At 43.8% G+C, this 19,398-nt stretch overlaps 1 protein-coding gene across 1 annotated transcript in view; it reads left to right on the plus strand.

Annotated features, from left to right (window-relative positions):
• Window positions 1–19,398, plus strand: part of myt1lb (myelin transcription factor 1-like, b) — a 100,091-nt gene that overhangs the window by 69,228 nt on the left and 11,465 nt on the right. Inside the window, exons 7-16 of the mRNA XM_030045121.1 lie at window positions 2,835–2,969; window positions 5,856–5,946; window positions 7,330–7,437; window positions 8,461–8,687; window positions 9,649–9,953; window positions 13,875–14,111; window positions 16,531–16,652; window positions 18,071–18,139; window positions 18,621–18,683; window positions 18,854–18,937. Coding sequence (XP_029900981.1) covers window positions 2,835–2,969; window positions 5,856–5,946; window positions 7,330–7,437; window positions 8,461–8,687; window positions 9,649–9,953; window positions 13,875–14,111; window positions 16,531–16,652; window positions 18,071–18,139; window positions 18,621–18,683; window positions 18,854–18,937 — 1,441 coding nt within the window. The remainder of the gene's footprint in view (window positions 1–2,834; window positions 2,970–5,855; window positions 5,947–7,329; window positions 7,438–8,460; window positions 8,688–9,648; window positions 9,954–13,874; window positions 14,112–16,530; window positions 16,653–18,070; window positions 18,140–18,620; window positions 18,684–18,853; window positions 18,938–19,398) is intronic.

A 19,398-nucleotide genomic window follows, 5' to 3' on the forward strand; every position in this document is an offset into this window, starting at 1 on the left:
TTTAAACCTGCACAAGCACTTGGGAAGGGAATCTACAAAATAGAGAGGCCTGCTGCCTTTGGAAAGAATCCATTCTGTGGGGAGCACAGGAGCTTTTTAGGTTTGTTTATTATGCTTATGTTCTGCCATTTAGCAGTTGATACTTATTGATACCCTAGACACTCAAGTGCTCATATTCTGTAGAGTATGCCTGTTTATAATCATATAGTACAAAAATAGCAGCATTATTTGGCAATTATTTTTACAATTTACAGTTTCAGTACAGTATGCTCAGTGTCCACTTCTATACCAAGGCAAATACAGTGGATTTGCAGCCACAGAGACATTGCAGTGGCATTTACAACGCTCTGTTTACAGGCTCTCTTGTTTACTGCAGCTCCTGATCACTCTTCATATCATATCCATTACTGGAACAATACTCTATTCATGGTAAGGTAGGTTAAAACATTTCATGGGCTCCCACAAGAGAGACATCAGATGAGAGCAACAAATATGAGCATCCTAATTCACAGCAGGTCGATATCGCACCTTAAATGCCACACAACTCACAGCAGGTACATATTGCAACTTAAATGCCACACAAATGTTAATTTCAATAGCACTCCATGGCCCCTGTGTCTGGCTAATGTTGGAATAATGAGAGGATGCGAGACAGTTGCGTCACGATAACATCTTTCCTTAGGCAAGATAGTGGCAGACACTCGTTGACCAGGGTTCCTGTGTGATTTATAAAACAGAGCATGGAGAGGGGGGAGTTTCAGGGGAGAGGCCAGCTCCCTAAGAGAAGCATGAGGGCGAGATGGAAATTGAACAGTATCAGAATGACCGATAACGAACGACAGGCCCACTGACTGCACATTAATTATCCAGAGATGGTATGGTAATGGGGGCCATTTGCTATGCAAAGCGCAGACCGTCCCCAGCCACAATCAATAACCCCTGCTTTCTAATATGCCTTCCACTTGGCCGCCTCCACTCTCTGCCATGGGTCTGTGGTGGGCAGAACGAGCAGGCATCATGTATGTGTATGCGTGCATGCATGTGCACATGGAAATGGAGAATTATCTCCAACATGCAGTTCAAACGTCAGCAGTAAATGTAATAATGTCCCAGAAAAGAAGCCAGTATTTAATGCCACATTCTACATATAGCCTCAGTTCCCTGTCAACATGAAAATATTTCCATGCATTTATTGCACTGGTGCCAGACAGAAGGGCCAGACATGACATAGCCATATTGTACCAATCTCATGCGTCCTGATATGAAATAGATAAATGAGGGCCACAGAGGAAAATGAGGTGCTTTTTACTGATGAAGGATGTCCAGATGTTCAAGACCTGGGATTTCTTTTGGTGACTCGTAAATATATGAGTAGGTGTGCTCTGTGCTATCTCTCGCTTTTGTCTTTTTTGGACCCTGCTTCCCCATCCCTTTTTATTCTCTTTCCTCCAAATCCTCCACCCCTGGGTTTATTTTGGTTCATCAGTGAGTGCCTGAGGTGGAGGTACTAAGTTACAGAGGCCTGTAAAACTTTAATTAGTGGTCTGTGTTTCTGTGGCAAGGGATAAATGCCCCCTCGCTCCCTGCAAAGGGTTGCTGTCACTCAGAAAGCTCCAAATTGGTTAGACAATCTGATCCATCACTCACATCCTGTAGCATTCAGCTATGATAGTTATTATATGGTACTGGCGTCTGAAATCTTCCCAGTTTTCATGTAAAAGAGAAATGCAGTATCATTCTAGAGCAACAATTGCATGTTGACTGTAAGAAGAATCCTTGACCTTGTTTCTGAGTCAAAGAGATTTGAAGGTGGATGGTTACATTTGGGAAACAATGCCAGTTGGCACGGGTTGGCATCATTGCTTTTTGGTGGTAACCATATCTGATCAGGGTTTTTGGAGAAATAGGAGAACAAAGTTTTGGGAAAGGAAAGACAATCTTATCCGGTGTGTGTTTGTGTGTGTGTGTGTGTGTGTGTGTGTGTGTGTGTGTGTGGGTGTCTGTGTCTGTGTCTGTCTGTGTGTTTGTGCAAGCGTATGATTACACAAACGTGTGTACTGTATGTTTGCTTGCTGTAGGTTTTTCTGATGTGTATGTCTGTGTGTGCTCACATACTGTACATATAGTACACACGTGCTTGTTAGATTTCAGTGCCACACATAATTCAACAAACTGTCATGTTTTGAGCATATTTTAGAGGCTTTATAACAAAGAGCAGTTGGATGAAATTCTTAATTTGAATCTAAATTGGAAAATGGAACACAGGGCCACTGACACCAAAGCTGTAATAATTTACAAATGATCACAATTTTGGTACAACAAAGAAAAGATTTGCCAGAAAATTAGTACACAGCCATTGCATTTTTTTGTCTTCACACCACTCCTTCAAATAAACATAGCACTATGAAAAAGAGTACTTATCTAGAGTTATATGACATCTGCTCCTTCCTTGTGCAGCTGTTACTGCTCTCAGTTGGATTTTAAATAGCCTATACTGATGTGACATTTTTTTTTTTTTTTTTTATAGTTACACTATATCTCACCAGTGGCACCCATGTAACTCACTGACATCTGTGAGATACTGCTTTGAGTTGCAAATTCTTGCTCAAACATTATGTGGTTGTCATAGCAACAGCCATACACAATGTACAGCCGGCATCACGTCTTTTCTCAGGGTCACAGAGCTTTGTGTTGGTCCCAGTGCGGCCTGTATTCAGTGAGGCAGCACCTAATATTTGAATCTGACTCTGTGAGGACAATGTGTGTGAGCTTGTGTGTGGCTGTCTTGCTGTGATTCCACGTATGACCATGTGAATATGTCTTTCTACACACAGATTCTTCACGTGCAGACAAGAAAGAAAGTCGGTGTCCAACACCAGGCTGCGACGGAACAGGCCACGTGACGGGCTTGTACCCCCACCATCGAAGCCTGTCTGGGTGTCCGCACAAAGACAGGGTGCCACCAGAAAGTAAGCCAAGCACCTGTTTAATGTAATTCCCCAACCTGCGGCCTTCCTGTTCTTTGATGCTGAGGAATCTGCATGTTTCCCTCGATTGTTGCTGTGTCTGGTTGCGGCTCATTATGTCTGCGGTGTGTTTGCTGTTGTGGCCGGCCAGCGAGAGGTCAGGGGAGCTGCAGCTGCACTCCTGATGTGACCTTTTGCATGGGGTCACAGTTTTCGCTTGCTGATTGCCTGCCTAGTGTGCCGTGGTGATGAGGTGGGAAATGAGGCCTTGTTGATGTGCAAATGGCGGCAATGTGGTGATTGGTGGGATTGTCAAGAGCCGTCAATCAGTGATTTACTTGACTGCATGCGACTCGTTCTTCCATTGGTTTGGCTGACAGTGATTGAGTGCACAAGATAGTCCCATCCACTGTTGATACTCTTATTAATGTAGAGGATTCATTGGCTGCATGCTCCCCCATGCCATCATTAGGCAGTGCATGTATATCTTGTAAGGAAAAAGTTAAATTCCATGGTTTGCTTTTTGATTGAAGACTATGTCTGGCTTTTTGATGTTAATAGAATCTTAAAGTCTGATTTTTCACAAAGCTTGAAAACGCTGACGGACCTCAATATCACTGAGGCTACTTCACTCAGCCATACCATAAACCCTCTTCATTTATTTGTATTCTTTGCTCAATTAAATTCTGTTGAAAAGGAAGACAGTATCCTATCTCTAAGTCACGGATCAACTGAAGTGGCAATAAACATTAGTCTTGAATGAATAGTGAATTTTCCCCTAAGAGATTTCACCCCAGCTATTTAGTCTCATTCACCTTGTGCAAACTTCTCAATAAAGCCCCTTTACACGTGTCATTACCCGCAGCATGAAAATCAAGTTATGATCTGCCATGACCCAGACGGCAATCAAAATAAAAGAGGGTTTCGATAATGGCAAAGAAATTAGTTAGCATAAAAGCTGAGCTTGTAAAGACCAGCAGTGTCAAAGATCACTCTTGTTCTGTGTGGCAGCGTCCACACAAAGGTCCTTAACTTGAGGTGTATTCTTCTCCCAGAAATTTGGAATGGTTCGGAGCGGTTGACCTTGACCGGGAGCAAACCCCAAAATGGATTTTGGGATAGGCTTGAATTGATTGTCACTGGAGATTTAGGAATGCAATGTCGATGTTCCTTCTCCTGTTCCTCACTTATGTTGATCGCCCTGACTTTTGGGGAAATGATATCATAATAATACTGTACAGGACGTTGTGAATCAAAAACTTCTCTTTCCGGTCTTTGTGGCAGAACCAATCCCAGTCTTCAGCACGGACACACTCGCGCACCCACACACACACACACACACACACACACACACGCACGCACGCACACACACACACACACATACACACACACACACACACACCTGGACTCTCTTTCCCTATCAAACTCTTGATGGTGGTGAAAGGTGACCTGCTATGTGTGGCATAATGTATCAATAGGTCTCTGCTTAAAAATGCATTATTGGCCATGGGGCAGCCAGCCAACAGGTTCCTCCTGTCAATATGTGGTCAATAGTCCCATGCAGGCAGACTCTTCATGCCACTATTTTAAAGGTAAAGAGGTGTATATGTGACATATCCGACTGCCTACAGGGCAGATTCAGCAATGGGAAAATCTCTCTTGCCTATTAACACATTTGCCGTACTGAGTGGACAATGCATTATTAATGCAATGGCTTCATTTAATTTGGAAATCACACAGTGCGGCAAGACTGTTCATAGGGAAATGTGAAAAATGACGATTAAATTATATCTCAAATTCATTAATTCCCATTCATGTTTGCTCATTGCAGCCCTTTTCTGTAGAATATCAAATATTTAATCGCCTCACATCGGGTTCTTTGTTTTTGTCTTTAAAGTGATTTACCTGATTTGCTCAGGAGCACAATATATTGTGCATCACTCTGCACAGGCATTTGAAACCACATTTGCTTCCTGTCTGTTTCTTCTTTGTGTTATTCTTGTCCACGCCATTTGCATAGCTACGTATGTACCCAGTGGATCCGGCTGAACCCTGCAATTTCCAGCCCTTCTATCTGTCTCTTTGCAGAGGGCAGGGGAAACTGGGATATACATAATGCATTGGCTCCTGGCATGTTGAGGTGGCGGGCCTTGTCCAATTACCTGCACAGAACACTAATTAGTATGTCAGGGAGGGAAGATGACGAGGGGTTAAAGTTTAAGGGGGTGATAATGATGAAGCTGATGCCGATGGGGTTTGGCCCTGTACACCAGTGGTGTCGAGGCGACCCTTCCTCGCACCCCTGCCTGCGGTACTCCAACTGGTCCTCTCGGATGTCCATAGATCATTAATCTAATTGGCTGGTTGCCTTGGGGATCCAAGACAGTTATGGACTGTTTTAATGGTAAATGGTATTGAAGACTGCACTCTCTACCCTAACAACGTGCGGATGATAACAAAGCGTACTCTATCAAGCGACTGCATTCCATCTGTCTGGCTTTTCCATTGATTTCAGGGCTTGTGTTTTGCATGATTGCTAGCTGTTGGCTGCTTCGTTCTCTGCATGCCCAAAACTTCCTCCCGTTTCTGTCACTTGCTGGTTTTGTCCTGTTAGACTTAAATGACTTCTTTTTATTCATGACTGTCCCTATTCCATGAATACTAATTTGAAAGGGCTGGATAAGTGGAAGCAATATGGTGGGAAACCTTGCCTGCCCTTTCAGACTAGTGTTCATTAAAATGAAGGAGAGGTCATTTGGGTTCACATGGGCTCATTTCTTAATGATGTTTATAATGCCAAGCTGCTCATATACTAATAGAACTCATGCGTGTTTGCGAGGGGCTCCTAACCTTCCCTGTCTTTCACTCCTATCTCCTGTCTGTATGAAGTTCTGGCTATGTATGAGAATGTTCTTAAGTGTCCTACGCCTGGCTGCACGGGACGCGGCCACGTCAATAGCAACAGAAACTCCCACAGGAGGTAAGTGACAGTCTGCCCATCAGAAAAAGGCACTGTCCATGTCGCCATGTCGCATTGTCTTTCTTCTGTTCAGGACTTCGTTTGGCCATTATTTGTTTGGTCTTTTAAATGATTTTTTTCATCCTCTACAAATGATTCTGATTCTTTTTTTTTTGTTGTTCAACATTTTATGTTTTTTCGTAAACTCATGAATGTCATTTTGTGTCTCGATATAGCCTTTCTCATACTGTTGTCTTAGGTGAGAAATTTCAAGTAGCTCAGGGGCTTCACAATTCCATAGCTTTGCCGAGGTCGCCGATTAGGATGCAGCAATTCACACCTCCTGCAGCATAAATCATTTATCAGCTCATGGCGAAAAATGGCATCTATCAGGTGCAGGTTTGGAGGGGGAAACTGAAATAGCAGTGCACTCCTGCCAGTGCTGTCAGACAGGGCGAGGTGACAGTGAAAGAGGAGTGTCACCCGCAGCAGATGCTCAGGGAGTCGGGGCATAGCGGCAGCCATTAGCACCTTTCTGCCACTCAGCCAGGGTGACAGGAGAGGTGCAGACCTGGGAGGATGAGAACTCCTCCCTGCTGTGCTCAGTGACACGGCTTTAGCACTAGATAGGCACGCACATGGACACGCACAATAAACTTTCACTTTTTTTCCAGCAAGAGTTGGTACAAACCTGCATACACTCCCTCATGCCTCCAAAACCTGCAGACCGATACACACTTTTATCCCTGCATGAGTGCGCACACATTCATGCACGTCTGATGACAGGTGCTCATGAACACAACCCTGTACTGGCTTCAGGCCATTGTCAAAGATAATTTTTTCACCGAGGCCCGACTCAGTGCAGTTGACAGAATGGATGGAGAATAATAGGGGTTAAGGATAACAACATGAACTTTTGTCACATTTGGTCAGCTAGTTGCCAGGACGAAGTTTTACAGTACTAAATTCTTTTCCAGGCTAGACTCTGTTCTAAACCGGTGTTTGTATGCGTGTGTGTGTGTATGTGTTTGTCAGCATGTGTGCGAAGGAAACAGGATGCCGTGGAATGTAAATATGCACATTTGTCCGTATGGGAATATCTATTCTAAGAATTCTCTTAAGCTGCTCAACCAGAAACATGCAAGCTGTTAGCAATGGTGTTGTTATTCAAAGTGTTATAAGAAAATTAATTATTTTATGTTTTAACCAGCAACTTTCTAAACCACAGACAGGTAGACTTTCTCAGACAAGGCAAATTTTGGAATTGATTGTCTCACAAACAGATGTGCAATAGCTGTTGTCAGCCAAACGTGTGACACATCTGCACGTGCGGTGTAACGTGGTGACTTATCGAAATGTGTCAACATGCAGGAGCCGCATGTAACTCTTGCTCTCCTGTTTCAGTCTGTCAGGATGTCCCATTGCTGCAGCCGAAAAGCTGGCCAAAGCCCAGGAGAAGCACCAGAGCTGCGACGGCTCCAAGTCCAACCAGGCGTCAGACCGCGTCTTAAGGTAGTACCCACTCTTCACTCTTTTCCACACCCCGTCTTCCACAAATCTCCTCTCATCATTATGTCATGCACAGCATGCAACACAAACACATGTAACTCCCCGACCCTCTAGTGTTATCAGTATCTTCTGTTCCCTACTGCCCTAAGAACATGTAACATTTAAGACTGGTGATTAATTGGTCACTTAGATTTTGTGCTGAAAGCTCAATCTGACACAAAAAGGCTTCTCAGTATTGCATTGAGCCCATGTTTGTACTTCACAGGTATAGCAGTGTTAGTAAGTCTTGTTAATGTTGGAATGATGGGTTTTGTTCCTTTTCCCTGCGTCTTGTAAAGACGAGATTATAAGGCTTTTCTGTTTGTTTTATGTTTATGTTCTCTCGTCTCCTGAGAATACTTTCAAGAGACTGCATGTTCATTTCTGTGTTTACTTATGAAGGCAAAATGTTTTATTGGATTTTAACAAAATTGGCCTCATTTATCATAGTGTAGGCATCTTTGTTTGAATGCGAGCGTCTTTGATAGTCATGAAAATGCTATGATGAAAAGTCATAAGCAATTGTAGATTTTATATTTATATCTAAGTGAGCATCAACAGTGCAAGATCTTACATTTCATTTCTTGCTGGCGTTAGATTGAGACTGTAAAAGAATATCAAATGATGAAAGCATATTAAAAGTGTGTAAGCATAATAAAAGAAATGCGAAAATTCAATTTTGCCTGTCTTTATTGACTCGACGTGAAACACATTTTCACTAGGGTTATGTTCTCTAAACATGAGCAGCAAAACATATTGCACTTTAAAGGGGAGAACTGCACCCCAAGCTCAGTCTCAATCCTCCAACAACATTCTCCATATTCTCAGCAAAGCACCCTGTAATCTTTTATTTGATGTTGCATTACCAGTCTGCCTCTTCCGTTGCATCTGCCCATTTTTTAACCAAACCCCAAATTCCCTATCCTTCCCCTGGGCAATGTTGAGTGCCTCGGTCCAACTTCCACCCCCTCGTCATTTATTTTCCAGGCCTATGTGCTTTGTCAAACAACTGGAGTATCCACAGTATGGTTACAAGAACAATATTTCCACCAGCACGCCGCGCTCCAACCTGGCCAAGGAGCTGGAGAAGTACTCCAAGACCAGCTTCGACTACAACGCCTTTGACGGTAGTAACAACCACCAAGTGTACGGGAAACGGGCCATTGCACCCAAAGTCCACGGACAACGGGACACCTCGCCCAAAGGATATGATGGTAAATTCCACTGCACTGCTGTTCAAAAAAAAAAGAAACTATATAATCATCCATATACATAACACACGTCAATATGTTCATTAGTTTTATTTATTTTTTATTTATTTATTTCCACAATAAAAACAAAACATCAGAACAAAAATAAAATAGCAATAGATTGTGCAGGTGAGATACAGAAAACCCCTAGGGGCTTAGTTGCCTTTCCTTATGCCATTTTCCTTTTTTTTTTTTTTTTTTCATTTGTTCCCATAATGATGTGTTAACTATAATGCATAGTTTTCTGTGCATCCAGGATTTTGTAAAACTATATACATTTTCATTTCTCTTTAACTCATATTCCTTTACACCAGGTTGTCTTTATCATGCGTAGGAATTTTCGTCACAGAAATGTTTTATTAAATCTGTTACCAGGGAGCTGTCGCTCTCACTGCATTTCTTACCATCATTTGTCTCTAATGTTGTTGATCTCAGAATAATGCTTTTCCATTGCTGCAATTATCGTCACTCTGCATGGCAATGTCAATAAAAAAAAATTCAAGTTCCCTAGCAGACTCAGCCTGAAAATCCTCCATAATCTTTTTTCACAGTCTAAGAAAATTTGGCAGGGATGATAACTTTGTGCTCAATTAGTTCAAGAAGTCTTTCAGAAATCTTGCAGCATGCATTTAAAAGTGAAGCTGGGCAGAATTGCAAATGACTCACACATTTTTTGTATATGTAATTAGGCGATCTGTCTAAATTCTTGTCATCCATTAAAAAAATACATTTCACCAGGTGTGTAGTGGAGGGCAAACCCACCTAAACTCAGTTCACCCACTTTTTGGTGTACATAAATCATTATGAAATAAATCCATAAAATACCTCATAGCAAGAAGCATCAAACGGCTGAAAATTTTCACATTGTTGAGTGAAAGTGAAGAACAGTCCGCCCTGAATCCTGAATCTGTTGTGCCTGCTGCAGCCAAACGTTACTGCAAGAACTCCAGCTCAGCCAGCAGCACCACCAGCACCTACGCTCCCAGCAGTAGCAACAGCAGCCTCAGCTGTGGAGGGGGAGGAGGGGGAGCGGGAGGAGGTGGAGGAGGAGGGGGAGGGGGAGGAGGCGGGGGCAGCAGTGCCAGCAGCACCTGCAGCAAGAGCAGCTTCGACTACACCCACGACATGGAGGCGGCCCACATGGCGGCCACAGCCATCCTCAACCTGTCCACGCGCTGCCGGGAGATGCCGCATGGCCTGGGAGGGAAGCCCCAGGACCTCTGCTCACAGGTAGGGGGGAAAAGGAATCACTCCCACCGTCTACCTTTCTTGATAAGGTAAATCCTAAATGTCTAAAATATAAAATAAGGGTGGGAGTGTACAATGTCAAAATACATACTAACATGTCCATGTACCTGGTTTTGGCGGTGATTTTTAATACGCTGGTATTTTGCACTGGTAGCTGAGAGCAGGCACAAACCCACCGGTATCCTCTGATCTGACACTGTGCCACCTCACATGACCTGGTATTCACTCCGCTTTTGTAAAACACGGGCCTCCCGCTACAGTCCCGCAAAAATCCACTGACAGATTATCTCTGTGCTTCCTTCATTATATTAATGCTGGCAGTGAAGACTGACAGTGATAGGGATTTTGCAGCTGCACACACCGCATGCACATACACACACACACACACACACACACACACACACATACACACACACACATTCCATTAAAGATCCAGGGCTGCGTCTTACACTCAGGGCTCAGCAGGGCAGTTTTTTATTTTCCGTCGGGGGATCAGATAGGAGCAGGACGAAGCGCCGTTTGACACGGCATGAGCCCAATGTGTCATTTCAGAGGAGATAAGGTGACGGTGTTCCTGTATTATCTGTGCCGAGATGCTGAGCTGGAAAATGGGGGCCAGAGAGAGAGAGAGAGCACAGCGGCGAGCTAATGCTGGCTTAATGCTAATGTTGACAGCATAGACTGCCAGCGGATTGGGGGGGCTGAACTGAAAATAAAGACAGAAAGACCAAAGAAGGGCTGTGAGGTGGTGGGTTTGTGAATGTCATGGTGTGGCAGGAGACAAGAGGAGCAGGTGGGTACAGGAAAGGATGAGAGTATGAGGTAAGGGAATAGAGGGAGGGAAGGCTCAAAAGAATGGACTTCCAAAGAAAGGTGGAAGCAGATAAACACCTCGAGGAGCCAGGACTTCCTCCTACCACCTGTCTTCCCCCTGTTTCATTGTCTGTCCTTCTCCTGCAGCGGGGAAAGACAGGTAGGATGCTCTCAGGGCAAGATAGCAAGATGGGAGACTTCACAGAGATTTTTTCCCCCCTTCTTCCTCTTCTTCTTTCATCTCGACACCTCACCTCATGGCACACTCTGTTCCTTCGACATCTGAATGAGACTTCACACACTTGCATCCATTCCAGCCTGCTTGTTTTCAGTCTGTCTATCCGCCTGTCTCTCCCTCTGGCAGTTGGGCTGATCTGTTGATCGGTTGACCGAATGAATAAAAAACGCTGTCCCAATTTCATTTCTTTTCTAAACTTTTTTCTGTTTTTTCAGATCAGGCTGCTTTGATAGTTGGAGTAAAAGGGGAAAAACCAAGGCAGGGCAGATGAAGAGCAGACAAGGGAGAAAATGGAAGAAAAGGCAGAGTGAGGAGCGAGATTCAAAAGAGAGAAAATGCAAGACAGGGAGAGAGAGATAGAGAGAAGGAAAATGAGGCTGGTTTTATTTTAAGAGCTGGAAGAGGTGGGCGGAAGTAATGTGGGAGGAATTAGCCAGTGACCTTGCACACTCTGGCCTCGTCCTCACAGCGTTGCCACAGCAACTGGGGTCACAGGTTACCGAGGGGTCAGAGGAGGGATGGGTGGTCTCTAATGAAGGAGGCGGGGCACATCCTCCTCCATTGCCCTCGTTAATTTGATACGAAGGGGTTAGGCCACGTTAATTGGACAGGGACACACAATACAATGCCTGACAAGGAGAGGGCAGTGCACCAAGGTCATGTCAACTCATGACGAGGCACGCGCCTACGAATTTACTCCTCAACATCTTGCCGTTCCTACATGCTCTTCCTTCGTTTCTATTTCTTACTCAGTCCCTCTCCCACTTTTGCCCCTCTCTGGATCTATTTCCCTCTCTCTTCTGTGGCTCCACTTTCAAGCCTCTAGCGTCGCCTAAAAGGGAACCATTAGTGGAGTGTGGATCAGGCATCTTAGGCTAAAACAGAGGGAAGCTTTTTGTCTGTGTGTGTGTGTGTGTGTGTGTGTGTGTGTGTGTGTGTGTGTACCACTCTGATCAGATCCTGCACAGTGAAATTCCAAGGTAACAGGAGGGAAAATGTTGTAGTCCTAAGACGTTCCTCTGATCATATAAAGCTGCCGTACGGAACTTTCCAGTTTTGTATGATTTGTCTCCCTCTTCTGGCCGTAAATTAAATATTTTTGCTCAATAAATGCGCTTTCGGGTTGCTTGGAGAAATGCCTTTCCATCTTCACATGCAAAGACAAACAAAAAAGAAAAAAAAACCTTTGAGATACAATTCCAGTGGTAATTGTGAAGTGTGGTTGGTAGCCAAAATGTGTCACTAAAGGGCAGTTATGCACCAGGAATACATCAGACAACAGCTTTCCCATGTCTGCGATAATCCTAATGCAGGGACTTTTGTCAGTGGATCATTATCATCATGTGAACTTGTTTGGTCTTAAATCGAACATTACAGATATTTATTTATATGTAAATTTTGGCATCATAGCTTTAAGTCTCAGTAATAGCATTAAGAATTCAAATCTCCCATTTGCCATGCTCTGAGGTATCTCTGAGGACTTTTGACCTAGCAGCAAACCTTTCTTTTTTTCTTTTTTCAGTGTTTCTTTCTGCTTTTTTTTTTTTTTTTTTTTTTTGCCATTCTTTTGTCCAGCCACAGTTGTTGCAACATTCATCCCCGGTCAGAAATCTATCACCCCATGCATTTGACTCAGAGTGCGTCACAGAGATTTTGGCTTCAGACGCCGGGAGAATCCACCCCTAGGGACACTGTCGGATGGAATCAACATTAGAGCGGGCTTTCCTTCTCATGAAAGGGAGCAAAGGGAGCGAAGAGGATAAGGAGAAGACGGGAGATGAGAAGAGAGAGTCAGAGAGAGAGAGAGAGAGAGAGAGAGATATTAATGAGAGCAAGGACGGGACAGCGATTATACACAACACACAAACCAAAATGCACAACCTCTGCACAACACACACACTCCCAAAAGCAATCCTGGAGGGAAATGGACTGTTTCGGTACATTTTTTTTCCAAATGTAAATCAAAGCATACACACACAGGCACGTATACACACACAGGTAACATGAACGCTGTTCTGAGTCGTCAGTCTTCTCAGATCTGGCCCACTTTGTGCCAGAACACAGTATAGTTCTGCTTCTATTTTTGGGTTAGCAGCGGTCTAGTTCCAGCCACTGCTCATCACTGCTCTCAACCCCACCCCTAACCCTCACCCCCAGCCCCCCATTGCTGTCCACTCACATCAACACACACACATATTCATGCACACACACACACACACACACTCGTCTAACTCCACAGAACAGACCACCGTGGGATGGATGGAAGGAAAGAGAGACAGAGAGAGAAAGAGCGAAGGAGGGGTTCACAGAGGGATGCACTCGTCCTTGAGCACTGATGACCTCTTCTACTCTTGACCCTCTTTATTTATGAATGTAACGCTACATTGTTACTGTACACTGCAAGTATCCAATGTTTCATCCTAGACAGACTTGGGCAAAAAATAAATTGGAATATTGTTACAGATATTTGAACTGTAGGTGTGCTTGATCCATCTTCCCAGACATCTGGAGAAAAAAAAAAAAAAAGCTCAAAAGTGGACACGTCACTGTCAGGAACAGAGAACCCAAGCACTTCCAATGTAACTTTCTAGTTTTCCAAATGTATGCAGCGACTGTTTTGCCCAGCTCTGATCGTAGAATATGAATATGTTTGACTGCTATTTAATCAGAAACTCTCTCTCTCTTTTATCCCTTTCTCTCCATCCTTACCTCCTTATGTTCTGTGCATCCTTTTACCCTCCCCCATAATCATGCACACACCCACGCACTCATCTTTTCCACACATACTGACACACACGCACACACAAAATAACCCCACCACCCCCCCAAACAACCGCACAAACACCTTCCAGAGTCCCAACCTAGACGTTGATGAGAACGGTACGTTGGACCTGAGTATGAGCAAGCGTCTGGGCAGTGGCGGTGGTGGTGGAGGGGACTCAGTGCTCACCCCTCTAGAGCCCATGTCCCCCCAGAGGCAGGCCGCCCTGCTGGGCTCCCACTGCTACGGCATGGGGGACGCCGCCGACTGCTGGGACCTGCCTGTAGACTACACCAAGATCAAACGCATAGACGAGGACGAGAAAGAGGTAAAAGGGTAGGGCCCCGAGGCCATGGCAACATGGACAGTGTGTGAAGGCATTTCTAGATTTTGTGGACATTTTGCTTCCAGAACACTGTATGTATTTGGGTTTTAAAAAAGTCAATATCTGCCTGAAGCTTACCATTTAATACCTCTAAAAAATATAGCATGGTTTTATTTATGCTACCAATCTTTTTGTAAGAGTATGTATCATTTTTTATGTATTTTATGCTCTTTAATCTGTCATCATCCTTTTTGATCCTATGATTAATTATCAGCTAGACCTCTTCCTTGCTTTAGGCAGTACAGCCTATCTACTTTGCCTCAAAAAATTCCCCATGTATCATCACCTTTAAGACAGTCTTGATGACAATCGTTGGGGTCCACATAGAAATAATGCTGATGCTGATGGATGATGAGGGAGAAGGGATTAAGTGAAAGGAAGATTTAAAACAAAATAAGCTGTGATATGAATGGTTTTCTGATCTTGGTGGTTGATGAAATTGACAAAAATAATGGCAGGGGCAGGGGTGTGTGATAGTTTAGCATGGAAAGCTGATGTGCCAACACTTGGCATGCTATATCCATGTTGTCTGTTAAGTGTGCTCCAACCCAAATTATCCCCTCCAAGCAATTGATTCAACACTCTGTCTTCGAGTCAAACATTTGCATCGCTGTCTGATTGTCTTCTAGGTTACTTACATCCCTGTCTGACTCACAGATATATTTGGAATCATTAGAAAGTCATATTAGGGTTTTTTGAGGGAAAGCTAATGAATCTGCATGTTAATTGATGTCAGCATTGCCATGCACGGAGGTATCCGGCTCTGTTTTGGATCATGCTCCCCGCATGCTGGCTTTCTGTTTTTACATTTCGCTCTTCTCCCAAAATGAATTATGCAAAGTAGCACCTTGGGAGGGAATCGGAATAGCTCATCTCATCAAAGAACTGCTGGAAATCAATGCAGCACTGCTGGGTGCGCCTGCGTGTGCAGGCACGTGCATGTGTGTGTGCATCTGTTTGTGTGTCAGAGAGAGCATGTGAATATTTATGTGAGAGCGTACATGTGTGTACGTGTGTGTGCCCATGCTTCTTTGGAAGTGTGTGTGTGTGCCCATGCATGTGTGTGTGCATGTATATATGAGCGTATATACAGCACATCCCATCCCTAGCCTACTTTTTGCTCTCCATCTCTGTATGTATGCATGTGTCGTTCTCCCTTTCTGTCTGCCTCTCAGCCTGCGCTCCCTATAATTGGAGAACCTCGCTGGCTGACCCAGCACCATGCACTCCAAGACAGCTTGAATGCTGGATAATTTGGGCTGTATCTGGACCTGTCTCTTTATGGGCATTACTGTACATACGCCGGGAGAATGGAAGAAAGAAAAGAGGATTTGCATCAACAGCCGTCGTGCCCTGGCTGCTTGCACTGCAGACAAAGCACAGCCCCACATACACAGCCACAAGCGGTCTGTGGCTACACCGCAGTGCCATCTAGTGCTCGGCTAATGCATTGCAAGCTCAGCCATCCCATGCAGACACCTCCCTGATTCGAATGCAGTATCAGGTTGAGTTTGAGGGAGAGAGGGAGAGAGAGAGAGAGAGAGAGGGAGAGAGAGAGAGAGAGAGAGTGGCCACACACAGGCAGTGAAGCACACGCACAAGAATGACCTATGCATGCACAGGCACACACACGCATACACGCTCTCATTGTTCACTTGGCACTGAATCATTATTTCCTCTCCCAGGAATGCTATTCTCTCTAGCTTTTAGACTGACAGGTGAGCCTCAGCAAAGTCATACAGGCTCAGCCATTCAAACTGACAAACCACCATTGTTTGTTAGGGGTGTGTGTGTGTGTGTGTGTGTGTGTGTGTGTGTGTGTGCGTGCGCACATGCACACATGAGTGTGTGTGTGAAAAGTTCTGTCTGAAGTCATTTAATCTCATATCCAGTCTAAACACTTTGCTTCTCAAAAAAGTAAAAAAAAAAAAAAAAAAGTAGGAAGAGATCCCATTTGTTTCCAATGAAGCTTCACTTGTTTCATGAATATTTCTGGGAACATCTAAATATGTTGAAACAAGGCAGAACAAGGTAGGTCAGTCCATTAGGATCAAGAAAATGACCCCTGATTCAAGAAAATTCTTGAAACAAGTTGATTAGTCTCAGAAACAAGTGGGATTATCTCATCCCACTGGCATATTTTTTACTTGTTTTAAGAAAAACAAGATTTTAACTCTGATTGTGAAACTTAATGGAGAGGTTTTGCAGTGTGATTGCTTTAATATGTGATGATGTGACAAACAAAGAAAAAGAACTCTTCATCCAACCCTTTCTTTCTCCCTCCTTCCCACCTCCTTCTCATCCCTCCATCCTGTCCTCCCTCCCTCCCTCTCTCTCTCTGTTCCTTCCCACCCTCTCGTAGCCGGATGACCTGGATCCCTTCCATGACCTGCTGGAGGACCGCTCCTACTCCACTGACGTGAACATGCCCAGTCCCAAGCCCAAGTACGTCCAATGCAAGGAGAGCAAGAAAGACCTGATAACGTAAGACCACCCCTCCCCTCCCCTCCCCTCCCCTCCCCGTCCCAGTGTTCCTCCTCCCCACATGCCCCCCCACCCATGCTCTGCTACCCTCCTCCCTCTCCCCCATCTTATTTTTAATTTCTTAATTTTTTTTTTGTTCATACCCTCCCCCTCGCTCCAGCCTCACCTCAGAGAACCCTCTGTCTCTCTTTCTCTCACCCTCCCTCCCTTCTGCGCTACTGGCAGTGGCTTGCTGTATCATTACTTTAGCAGCTTTATCCATTTATCCACACTAATCTCAGAGCTAGCGATGGTAGTTTCTATTGATAGCTTCATTGTGGTTTCCCCATTTTTGATGTTTTATCTTAATAAGACACAACACTAGCTCTCAATATCATACCATATCAAGAGTAGCCGATCTCTGGAACCAAATTCACCACCAAAATATTAATTGCAGACAGTGAAGCTAAACTGGAAACAATGAAAATGAACGTACAAAAACAGAAACAAACCCCTTTTTTGTAATTTTCTCATTTTCTTCTCCTTCCTTTTGGGCTTATAATTCTATCTATTTTTCCGGTGGCAGATGTCCCACACCGGGGTGTGATGGAAGTGGTCACTTGACGAGCAATTTCGCCTCACATCGAAGGTGTGACTTCCTTTTCTCCTGGTGGATACTGAGTCTATCTCTCTGATTTATTGTTTTCAGCTTACCTCAACTATGCTGTCAAAACCCTGTAGGCAGAATGCTTCTCTCTCATATTTGTTAGCCCTTTGACTATTGGCAAATTGACTTCCCTAAACAATGGTATGATGCAATACAAGATTGATAAATTAATTATGGGTTGGATACACTAGTCCTAGGATAAATTTCTCAATGGACCATGTGCAAAGCCTCCTTTGTTGTTGTTATTCAGTCCTGCAGGCCCTCCCCACAGTGCAAAGCACACTAAGCATTTACCATTCAGAACAAGAGGACTAAAATTGCTGGGATTTGCATTGTGGGACGAGGCTGCAAGGACCGAATGATTTCACTTTAGGAAGCTAAAAGGGCTTACTGTACATTGTTATTTGAGATTACCCCTGAACAAAAAGCTCAGGATCAGGACTATGTTTACACCGTCTCTTTGAGACCATCCCTATATGTTTATTTATAACGTTTCATTTAGTCAACGGGCTACAAAGCATGAAAATCAATCTACATTGTAGTTATGAATAAAAATATTCAGAGGGTTAACTACTTTTATCAACTCCCTGCACTTGCATCATGGCTTTCTTGCATTTCCTGTCTGGTTGATGTTTTTTTGTTTTGTTTTGTTTTGTTTTTTGTTTGTTTTGTTTTTTGTTCATAAATATGCGTATGCGTGCTGTGGAACTGTGTGTGGTTGGAGACTCATGCCATTTTGGCCTAACTAACATTTTACCGGTGTATTTTTCAGTCTCTCAGGTTGTCCTTTAGCTGATAAAAGCATTCGAAGTATGCTGGCCACCAACGCGCAAGAGCTCAAGTAAGGCGTGAGATGAGTCACTGATTTTTGTATGATTTGTATCATGTCCTTTGCTCATCCTGCCCAGGATAAGGTCAATCCTTTCAGTGCAGGGTCCACACAAGCACAAAGAGTAAAGATGTAAAGCACTGTACAGAGAGGAATGATAAACTGTCCAAACATGGAGTCACTTCAAGCATCATTCCACTGTTTTTCAGTGATACTCCATAATAACCATAGTCAGGCTAGTGTTGACAGATCCATAGCTGAATCTAATAATACAATAATGTCAGACAAAAAGTCTCAAACTCATTCTTAGTAGCCCCTCTGAAGTTACCCTTTTCAGTTCACCGTAAGTTGAAGTATATATAAGAAAGAAAGAAAAAGATAAATATCTATAGTCATTATGCATGTCTTCCTATATAAAGATATGTTGGACATTTCCCCCAAGGAATTGCATTTTGACTTCTAGGCCCTGAGACGTTTGTGTTTTCTGTCCCAGGTGCCCGACACCGGGGTGCGATGGTTCGGGGCACATCACTGGCAACTACGCCTCACATAGAAGGTAAAACACACCTTCCTTATCATACAAATATAATTTTACCCCTTTTTCTATAATATTTCTCTCTTTTTTATACATTCTCTTACACATGCCCGAAATTTCTGAATTTCTCTCCTCTCTGCCTCACATGCACACACAGTTTTCAACAATGTAACACCGTCATTTATCTGCAGTCTCTCAGGGTGTCCGCGAGCCAGGAAGAGCGGGATAAAGATCATCCACAGTAAAGAGAACAAGGAGGACCAGGAGCCTATCAGGTACAGTAGGAGGCTGCTCATCTGTCTTCTGTCTCTGTGCAAAGCCCGATAACAAAATGTGTTACTGCTGCTGCTAATAGTGCTCATTTCAGATTTATGTTCTAACTCTAAAATCAATCTATTCTACTTGTAAAACAGTTTCTACTGTATCAGATTTCACAAGTTCCTCTGATTGCCTGATGAATACCTTGTTTTTAAGTGTTGCAAATGAAGCATGGAAGCTATTTCTCTCTTCAAGTCTTCAAGTCAACTTTAGTGCTTTGCTCTTTGATACGGCAGGGAGAAAGAAATCAGTATGTGTTAAAAAGAGTGTAAAGTTCCAACCAAATTTAAAGGTGCGGGGGAAACTTATAAGACGCAAGTTTGTGGTGCTTTCAAAAGGGAAGATCGTGCAGTCTCTGGTGAAATCCCACAGACAGGAAGGGAGAGATACAGAAGCAGGTAGAGGGAGCGAGAGTGAA

The sequence above is a fragment of the Myripristis murdjan genome, chromosome 22, assembly GCF_902150065.1.
Source record: "Myripristis murdjan chromosome 22, fMyrMur1.1, whole genome shotgun sequence".
Classification (NCBI taxonomy): Eukaryota; Metazoa; Chordata; class Actinopteri; order Holocentriformes; family Holocentridae; genus Myripristis; species Myripristis murdjan.